Genomic DNA, 10,748 nt, shown 5'->3' on the forward strand with positions numbered 1-10,748 from the left:
AGGGTCAAATACCTCCACTGTAGCCCTGCTAGTCATAAGAAGCGATGAAACTGGGGAATCCAAATTTGATTCCTGTCCAGGGCAGATATCTAGAATTTTTTTATCTCTTGTTCTACATGCTGTAATGGTAGGGACAACAGAACTGTGTGGTACACAGTAAGGTTGGATATTCCTTTGGGAGGCTCTGACAAATAGACCAGGATTACTGGGTTTTTGGACTTCAAGCATCCTCTGGTATTTTTAAAAAATAAAAACACATTTCAGAAACTGGATCTGTCTCTCCATCGTCAAATGAGGGGGAAACACCTACTCTGTTGGGTACCACAGGAAGTCTGTCTTGGAATAAAGCATCCATCTGGGGCTTAAGACCATTGCAAATATGAAATAAAAATTGTAATAAAGCATGCAGACCTGAAACTAAGATACAAAGGAAGGTGAAAATTTTATGCAACAAACCGAGTCCATTGTCCAAAATGCCTATGAAGAAGGGCATAGGGTAGGCTGGGGAAGTTAAGATTTTGGAAATTGAAAGTAACAGCAGGTATAGGAAATATATGGAATCAGCCCATATGGCATGCTTAACCAATCCGATTAGCCAACCCAGTTTGGACATTTCTCTCATCTGGATCCCCCTTATCAGTAACGAGGTTGCCAATTCACAGGGAAGATCAGTATCATGTGACATCTGTCATGGGTTTCAACTAGATTTTAGATCCAAGTGTTCAGTTTTTACTACACAGTAGGCACTACTGGTAACCACAAAATGGTTTCACAAACTTGTACATTTAATCCTATGCATTGGTTTTCAGGGACTTGGTTTGTTGCGTAAAACTGTCACCTTCATTTCTATCTTAGTTTCAGGTCTGTGCATGCTTTATCACAATTTTATATTGCATATTTTCCTTTTATCTCCCTTCAACAAAGAGTGGTCTCAAGTATTTATGCTTGTATAGCGGTAGTTATACTGACATGGGTTGTCCAGTGATTAAGTTTACCTCTTTCTATGGAACTCAACAGAGTAGGTATCTGCTCCCTCGTCTGAAAATGGAAAGCCCAAAAACCTAGTAATTCTGAGTGTCATACATTATCATCAGAACCCTTTGGAAATTAATCAGGATTCACTGACACCCAAAATTTAGAACACTTTGACAAAAAAGTCTGTTTATTATAAAGAAAATATACATATTATAGGCTACTTATTACTGTGTCCTTTGTAGGTCCTCTTTTATCTGTTCAGAATTGGAAGACACCATAAATCAAGATCAGTGACTGTTCATGAACGAAATACTTCTCATCAGAAATGGAATATGTTATATTTAAGACAAAAGCAATTATCTCATTTGGCTGTGAACAGACACTTAGTAATTTAAAATGAAAGAGTTCGAAATCAGACAACCAAACCCAATAAATAATTCTGATTACTTCCAAGTCCAATTCCACGCTGTCATCAGACACAAAGTCCCCCCTAATTCATTTCCTAGCCGCACATCACCATGCGCACAAATTCCTCATAGTTGATGTTACCCTGTGAGTCCTCCTGCCCCATTAGCAGCTGCTCCACTTCTTCATCTGTCAATTTCTCACCTGCAAGAACACATAATGACAGTGACAGACAATGCACTTAACAGTGGGGAAACTTTTAGTAGAGTCACAGAAATTAAAAATAAGAAACCTTAAAACAAGCAATATTAGATCTGATAGTATGTTTTCCCCACTGATGTTCTCTGCTATATTTATATACAGCAGAAACAGAATGGTAATTTCAACAGTAAGCATATTTTCCAAATGTCTTTGCAACGTTCAGTTTCTTTATAAACACAATGTCCATTTAGTACATAGACAAAGCCATTTGAATACAACACACGCAGTCACAAGGGAAGGACACAACACAGGACACAATATACACAAGAATACAGGAAGAGTACTCCCTTAGGAGAGGATTGACGTAACTCGCGAATTTGAAGTGCAACATATGATAAATCTTGAAAAGTTTTAATATATAAATTTTATTATTATACATGACATATTTACATTTCAATCATTTTATAAAGGAGACATGATGGCATAGAGTGCAATGGTTTGACGTAAACAAAACCACACGTGAATTTGGCACATTAGTGCCGAAACATGTAGTGAAGAGAAAGGTGAAATTGTGTGCACTGTAAGACGGTTGGTACAAATACACATCACAAAGCCACATCTTTGATTCTTTCATCTCATCCATTTTGTACTGAACTTGTGCGCTAGCTATGATCAACAACACATGCAGTTACTTACAAGTCTAATGCTCCTCAAGAAAAGGAAGCTATATAACTTTTTCTCATTCTGAAAGCTGTCAACATCTCTAATTGTAATTGTTAACCGCTCATCTGCTTAGGGAGTAAGAGCAAAACTGGACACAGATGCAGAAGCCTCTACTCAAGATCCTTCTTTCTGTGTAGAACAGCACAGCAGATTTGAGCTTCTGACTTCTTTTGAACCTTCCCCAGCTGGTCAGTTGCAAGGGAGCCAAAGCCCAGAGAAAGTGTGAGTACTAGTAATAGGAAACGTAAAAAGGTTCTTCTTTAAGTGGTAGAAATGAAAAAGAACTCAGTAAATTGCACCAGACAATTCTGGGGGATGAATATTATATTATAAGGGTATTCACACCCACCAGTACATTGGTAATGTTTAATGCACTCTTGTTGATTTCAGTAGAACTCCCAGTAAGGAAGATTATGCAGTAATAGGAGGGGAGTAACTTTCCCTCTAAGCCAAGGATGCAAGTACTTAAGCCATGGTGTCTTGTGAGCAACAACTCGGTTGGCTTGGGCAGCGATTTTAGAAAAAGGTCCACAGCAGACATCAAATTTATAAGCTCCCAAAAATAACAAAAAATTTGTAGAATGCTATCTTCTGGGATGTGGCGCCATGTAGATATTGTATAAACCGACATTTCAGAGGAAAGTATCGCCTCTGTCTTTAGGGTAGAAGACATGAGACCATAAAAACAGCGTGAGCAGGTGGCTGCAGCCATCTTCTCATGCTGGTTCCTTGCTTGTGCATTTCTTCTTATTTCTTCTAGCCTGAAGATGTAGTCAATACGTCCCTCAAAAACGTTGGTTTATACAATATCTATACGGCACCACAGCCCATAAGACGGCATTCTTCACAGTCAATCTTACAAAAAAATTGTAGTTTACTTTTTTCTATTTTATTTTTATTAATTCAAATTAACTATATACTAAACAAATAAAACTGTGCACGAGACAGAGACTCGCATGTGGGAGTGCAACAACTGCTGCAAGAGGGGAGCCACGTGATGGCCTTCACAGATATCCTAGTTATCAAACTCAGGACCATAACAACGGAGCCAAGAACAGTAGTCACTTGTTGGTCTTCTGGATCATTACGGTAAGCTGGTATGCATCAGATGAAGACAAGGGTTAGGCATGTAAATCTACAGCTTGAGACTTCACTCTAGATTAAAGACTGACCCCACATTGGTCTGTCTGTTGAGAGCTTATTGCAGACGAAGGATCACGCAATAAATGGTCTGTATCTAATTCATGAGTTAAGGGGGGACTTATGCATCTCAAAGAATTAGAGGCACAATGTCCCAATAATTGTTAGTAAACATTCCCCTAATTGCTGTTGGGTTTCCTTTATAATAAACCAAATGTACACAAGTCCAAAACAAGTTTATGTCACTGCCACTGACAGCAGTAATATAATGCTCCACATATTAAATAGATCTACCATATACCATCAGATCATAAGGGGGATTTATAATAATGCAGAAAAGTTCTTATCCATCAAAAAAGGATACTAGTGATACAAATTACATCCAGATGGACTCTGGGGCCCACTAAATCTCCTATCCAATGAGTAGTAGGGGCAATTCCTCTAAGTGTAAAGTGTCCGTGGCATGAAGCTGACCACTCACCTACATCTAGTTCCGAGGTCAAGAATAATGGAACTATACCTCCACTCCCCCATGTCTTCACAGCATTGTGCTCACTTAATGAAGCACAGGGGCTTTACCTTTTTATATTACTCAGCTAGAACCATATGTAACTACCTGAATTATCATTTTAAAAGGTTCTGATGGGAAAACATTGGATTACAGTTGTTAAATTTCAAGAAAACAAACTGAAATTTCAGTTAACTGACCTAGAGTACTCAAGAGGTGGCGAAGCTCAGCTGAGGAGATGAAACCATTGCCATCCTTATCGAAGTGACGAAGCCCCTCAATAAAGTCATCAGCAGTGTCTGAACTTCGACTCTTTGAAATGGCCTGGTAGATTGGTAAGAACACCTCAAAGCTAATTCGTTCATCTGTAATTGTAGATAGCAACAGCAGGAAAAAAAAAACCTTTTTTTAATAAAGGTACATTCATGTTATAACCACCACAGTTGGTGGCATTACAGGCTGTTGGGTTGGCTATACCTACATACACCTTCCTACATCAACAGTACTTAACTTTCCCAGCTTGGTAACAATGCCAAATGGATATGCTAGGTGGGTATCCATTATCAAGTTCATACAGTACAACTACCATTAAACAGTTAAAGACATCAGCCATCAGTGTAATCAAAATACTACAGAAATTGGTAATTAATTGGCAATTATGTAACCTAACACCTGCATGTGGCACATGACTCAGTCTCATCAGACTGCACAGGTTCATATAATTATCAAGTAATGTTTCAAGCATCCACAGTGTAGCTTCATCTCCCTACTTACTACAAATTATAGGAACATACACCTGATTTTACGGAAAATGGTGACTGGAATTCTTACCTGGCTTATGTTGATGTGTAAACTTTTTTACATCTGACTCTGTGGGATTCTGTCCAAGAGCTCTAAGTGCATCTCCAATCTGTGTTACATGGATCTTTCCATCCCCACGAGAATCAAAGAGCTGGAATGCTTCCTGAAATTCTGAAATGACAAAACTTTACACGGGGGTAAAATTTCTTTCAGTACTCACTAAATTATACCTATTGAATTAAAACGATAATGCCTGCCTAAAAATATACCTTCGACTGACGTCATAATTTTATTTGCCACTTCATAACCATACATTATTGCGCTAAATTCTCCTTCCGTTAAGATGGAGCAAAGATCACAAAGACAGCTTCAGTTCAACTTAAATCACAAATGCATCTATCTGTGTCACGGTAAACATTACACAAAACAACAAAAAAACCAGTTCTTTAACTTTCAATTCATCTCCAAATATGGCAAAGAATGGTCATGGGCGTGTCAAAAGTGACTCACACCATATAAGTTGACCTCCTTTCAAAACTACTTTACTTACCTGCCAGCTGGTCTTCAGAGTAAGAAGCCTGAAAATAATGCAGAACAAACTTTAATAAACAGGAAGTCCTGAGCTTTTAAGGTATGAAAGTTTGCAAAACATGAGAGTTCTTGGATATTTTACCATGATGTGAGTCCCTTGGTCACCTATCTTCACAGTTTCAAAGCAAAATCTCAGACATTGATGAATACATACTCATACTTTCAACGCAATATCTCCAGTCCGTTGGGACCACGGATTAACGGATGCGTGTCATGTACTACTTCCGTGCCTTCCGTTCCAGAACTAAAGGAAATTTTCCACAGATGGCGAAACACGGTAAATTATCCTCGAGAACCTATACAACTGAATGATCTCAGTATGAAATTTTCCTCATAAAGAAAGGGGACGGTGTAAGACTGAGACTCATTTCATTGGCCTCGTATACTATTGGAAAGAGTGGTCAACAATCGACTTCTGTGGTGGCTGGAGCGACATCAAAGATCAAGATCTCCCGGGTTCTCATTTCGGCTTCCGCAAAGGCAAATCATGTACAAATAACCCAAGTATGATGTATGCGGAGGTCATTAACGCCTTCATAAAAGACAAGGGGCCGCAGTGGCGACAGTGGCCTTCCTGGGCGTGAAAGCAGCTTATGATAACGTGCTCACGGACATCCTGGACGAGAAGGCATAAAAAGTAGGAGTTCCTCCGAACCTACAAGCCTTGATCTGGAAGATCTGGAACCTGGACTCCAAGAGTGTTTCACTTCAAATATGGTGGCCTAGATGTAATAACGTGTTACACACAGAGGACTTCCCCAGGTATTAATTTTTTTATTGCTAGTGGGGTGGGACTAAGTCACTTGTACTGCGGCCACTTCTGGCCTATTGTACCAACCCCAGATGATAGGTGAGGGTGATTGTGGAGCAATTGGTGGAATGAAGATTGGCAGGAGAAACCAAAGTACTCGGAGAAAATCTGCCCCAGTGCCACTTTGCCCACCACAAATCCAACTTGAACAGACCCGGGGTCGAACCCGGGCCGCCGTGGTGGGAAGCCAGCGACTAACTGCTTGAGCTATGGCGCGGCCCTCTACTTCCCCAGGTAACTATGTTAAGCCACATAATGTACATCATCCACATCACACAACTCGGGGACAACCTGCTTCCAGGTTGTAGGGTACTTGAATTTGCTGATGACGTCTGCGTGTTCAGCTGAGATGGACCGCAGGAAGCAGGCATAAGGATCATAGAAGATGATGTCAATAAAGTTGATGAGACACTGCAGAATCTGAGCCTCAGAAAACAAAATTTGTTGTGTTCAACCTGAACAACTGAGACTTTTACAAGAAACGAAGGGGAAAGAGGGAAACAGACCATGACGACTGCTGATCCATTAAAATGAGAGACTATGTTGCTCCTAATTCAGAAGAGGCTAAATTTCTAGGATTGCCAATTCACGTGGCTCTGAAATGTAAACAGTGGGTGGCAGAGACAACGAGAAAAATGGCTGGGGCAATTGACATCCTGAATTGGCTGAGACACACATGGTGGGGAGCGGATCCCCTCATTCTCCTTCATCTTTACAAATTGCTGGAGAGAACAAGAACTGAATATAGAAGCTTTCTCATTCACAGCTTCTCTAACTCGCAGAAGGTCCTAACTGAGGAAATCCAGGTGAAAGAAGCACTTAAAAGGGCTCTGGGACTAAGGTTCTCAACACCTGAAAGCATTGAATTTGGGGAGGCCAACATCCCCCTCTAGAGATTTGATTCCGCTATTTAGCTTGCAACCTCTTCATGGAAATGCTCATGAATGAGGCTTACCCTCTCCACACCACACTATAGAAGATTATAGACTGGAGGGGGACAGTGAACACTGATAAGGTAGGTAAGGCACCCCTCATTGAGCCATTTAGGTATATTGTCCCTAAAGGGCACTTAATAGGAAAAGCCTCGGTACCACTGTGTTGTGAAACTATACGTTTATCTCAATCATGAGCAGACAAAGTGTCGGGATCGATAAAGGAACAAAGTTCGCCGCATCATGAAAGCCACCCCCCCCCCTTCTCTTTGGGACCTTTTTTGAGGAGGAGCTGAATCAAACCAGGACCCTCTTCACAGATGGTTCCAAATCAGAGGAAAGGCCCTTCGCGGGGAGTTCCATCTTCAATTATTATGAGGACAAAGGCTGGGGCGACAGGACATGACAAATCGCCTCCATCTTAACTTTGGAGACCATGGCCATCTCCGAGTCTCTCACCTGTATCAACGAAATACAGGGCTGTAACTTTAGTATATTCATGGACTCCAGGACTGCGATGTCATCGTCAGAAATCTTTGGAAAAAGATCCCCACTCATTTTCTGCATTAAAGAGCAGTCCAAGGAGTCAAAGGCAAATGGGACGCACATTAAGATACATTGGATCCCAGCCCATAGAGGGAATACTGGGAATGAGAAAGCCAATGAGCTAACCAAGCATAGTATCAGGCACGAGAGAGAGAGCCAAAACCAAAGAATCTCAGCTGCAGCACCAGGAGGTGGAATGTGTCAGGGGACAAATAACTTTACATTGTTCCTTGTTAACAGCCCGACCCCTGGTTTCCCAAATGCGAACTAAATAGAAGAGTGGTGACCTCAAACCGCCACCTCAAAAGTGGCCACACAGGCCTGGCACATAGTCTGGCATGTTTTAATATTTTGCCAAATGGGATCTGCACATGTGAATTATCTGAAGAAACTGCAGACCATGTCATCTGGCAATGTCAAAGGTTCACAAACGAAAGGATTGCTAGAAGATGGAACACGCTTCCCCTGAAGGTGGACATGATTCTGACCAGCATGGACCAAAGTGATGTTTACATACTTGGAGCCTTCATCAGTGCAATCCAGATAAGGATGGAAAAGATCTGCAAACTTACACTAACCACCATTGGCAACAAGGAGAATCCAAACCAAAGTAGAACCATACTTGAAAGGCTAGTCATATAAGAAGCCAAAACAATAAAGGGTTCACACTAAATCACACCAGCAACAGGTTTAGTTCTTAATGTAAGATAAGCTATTTGGATCAGAATAAAAATAAAAGGAATAACCATTGAAATGGTAATGACCTTAACACACCTTCACCTCTAAAGCTCTAAACAGTCCAGTCCTGTAGTGCAAATATGACAATAAAAATCTGGTCTTCCAACAAACTATTCCGTCACTGCCAGTGTAAGCTTTGTTGAGCATTGCATATGGGTCACATTTATTGTTGACTTCTTCCTCTCAAAATACAACATATCCTATGGTATTGTCATTGCCCTGTTGCTGTGCTAGGCAGTCATCTGACGCTTTGTAGGAGGCGAATAAATGAAATAAATATGCTATGAAATCTGGGCTTATCATGCCAATACATATGAAAATAACCATCTTCCAAAATGTGACACCTTGTAGTTTGATATATAGGTACAAACATTTTAGAGGAACCTACTGGCTCCATCTTCAAGGTAGAAGAGCAAAGATGGAGGCAACGGGTTTCTCCAAATCATACCCAGCTCTGAAACCATATGATGTGACATCCCAGAAGACCATTCATGTCAGATATACTTTGTTGATTGACCTAGGCCACCTGTTATAACACACATTACAAAAATACTAACATGGCCAAAATAGCTTAGATGTTCGTCTGCACTTTCCTCACAGAAGTGGTTCTCTGCTGTCAGCATAATTTCCACCCCATTCTTTTGAATCAATTGTTATTAACATTTTCATAATATTTCACCTGCTCCAGCACAAGTTCAAATGGTACACAGGTATATGAATGCTGTGCATCCATATTCCTTGGAGAGTTCCTCAGCCCTGTATGTCATATTTACATTCTCCACTGTTCATGTCAATCAAATGTTTCTCAAGGATACCATCTACATATTGTCTATCTTACATTTTAAACCACCCTTATACTCTGTGCTTCCTCCATGACTTTGCTATTGGTTCATTATTCTGCTATGGTATCAAGCATTGTAAACAGGAACTACAGAGTATGGACATATATCTGTAGGCTTATCTGCAAAATATATCGCACAGCAGTTGCTATCCACTTACCATATGCACTGACAGAATTTTACTTTTGGCAGAAATCTCATTTTCAGATTGCACTATTTTTATATATAGGGCCTGAGACCTGCTGAAGTCTACTCAATGGAACATCGTGCCAGGAATGACTGTCTGGGAGTTGTCATTCTTTCCACACTACTATGCTGTGACCCACGTAACATTCAGGATTCAGTAGAGAAAACAGTACTCTGTTTTTCACTCCATTTTTTAATCTTGATAAAAGATATTTGGGATGCCAACTGATAATGCCATCCATTTCTATAAACATTGTATCTTTCACAAGACTGATCTCAAACACAATCACACAAAGGTGCAGTCTGGATCATTACTTACAGCTGTCAGTAGTCAGTGTGATTAATTTCTAAAATGAAATTCATTACCCTTTTACCTTATTCAGCTCCTATGAAAATCATTTATTTTCAGGTTTGTGTTTATTTATATCTTTCTTCTTTCCTGCTTCTTGTTTGGAGTAACAGATAGAAGTTCTTTCCTTCCAAATTTTAATAACACAAGTTTTTTAGGCACCCATTCCTACAGCAGTCTCACTTGATGTCACATTTTTTTTCAGGATATCTGTCTTTATGTAACCAAACACATTTACCACAGTCTCCTACCCCTCGCTTTTCGAACCTGGGGACATTCTCTTCACACCAGAAGCTTCAGCCATTTTGTTAAAAAATCAAACCCAATAAAACAAACTAAAAAATACAAAATGAAGCCAAAATACTGAAATGAAATAAAATCAAGAATACCCTTATTATTACTGTTTCTAATCCTTTGTAGTTCACTATAATGTATTGATGGAGTATGCTGAAAAAGTACTAGGAAATCAGCTAGGCTATTATATTTAATGATAAGATCACCTTCAGTAATTAGAATGAAAATGACAGCCTGTAAGAATGAAAATATTATTGTGGCAGACCAAAGGGGGAAAATATATGTATATCATGTTCTCTTGAGGCAGTAGCAGCGATAAGACTATTGTGGCATATAGATCAATTCCTAAGCAGGGACTCTGTAAACAACCATTTCTGGACAACTCAGTAAACATGTTCCTGTGGCAACAAATATATACGAGGGGGGACCCAAAAATAACCGGTATTTATTTTTGTTATTTTTTATTTTTGCATTTTTATTGAACTGTATATTAGTCCCCTTCAAAGTACTGTCCATGTGCATTAATGCACTTGTCCCAACGCTTTTGCCACTGCTCAAAACAGTGCTGGAATTCTTGAGGCTGGATACTGTTCAAAGCCTTTAGCGTGTTTTCTTTGACTTCATCCACATCACGGAATCGCTTTCCTTTCAGACTTCTCTTCATCCGTGGAAACAAAAAAAAGTCCGACGGAGCCAGGTCGGGTGAGTA

At 40.0% G+C, this 10,748-nt stretch overlaps 1 protein-coding gene across 1 annotated transcript; it reads right to left on the reverse strand.

Moving 5' to 3' along the window:
* Nucleotides 1-1,134: 1,134 nt before the first annotated feature.
* LOC111862346 (myosin-2 essential light chain) lies at nucleotides 1,135-5,453 on the reverse strand (the record flags this gene model as incomplete). Its single annotated transcript, XM_023847657.2, is given in 5 exon segments — nucleotides 1,135-1,584; nucleotides 4,153-4,317; nucleotides 4,784-4,924; nucleotides 5,304-5,331; nucleotides 5,427-5,453. Coding segments are annotated over 5 exon segments (444 nt in total). The 3' UTR covers nucleotides 1,135-1,477.
* Nucleotides 5,454-10,748: the final 5,295 nt, after the last annotated feature.

Source organism: Cryptotermes secundus, unplaced genomic scaffold, assembly GCF_002891405.2.
Source record: "Cryptotermes secundus unplaced genomic scaffold, Csec_1.0 scaffold408, whole genome shotgun sequence".
NCBI lineage: Eukaryota > Metazoa > Arthropoda > Insecta > Blattodea > Kalotermitidae > Cryptotermes > Cryptotermes secundus.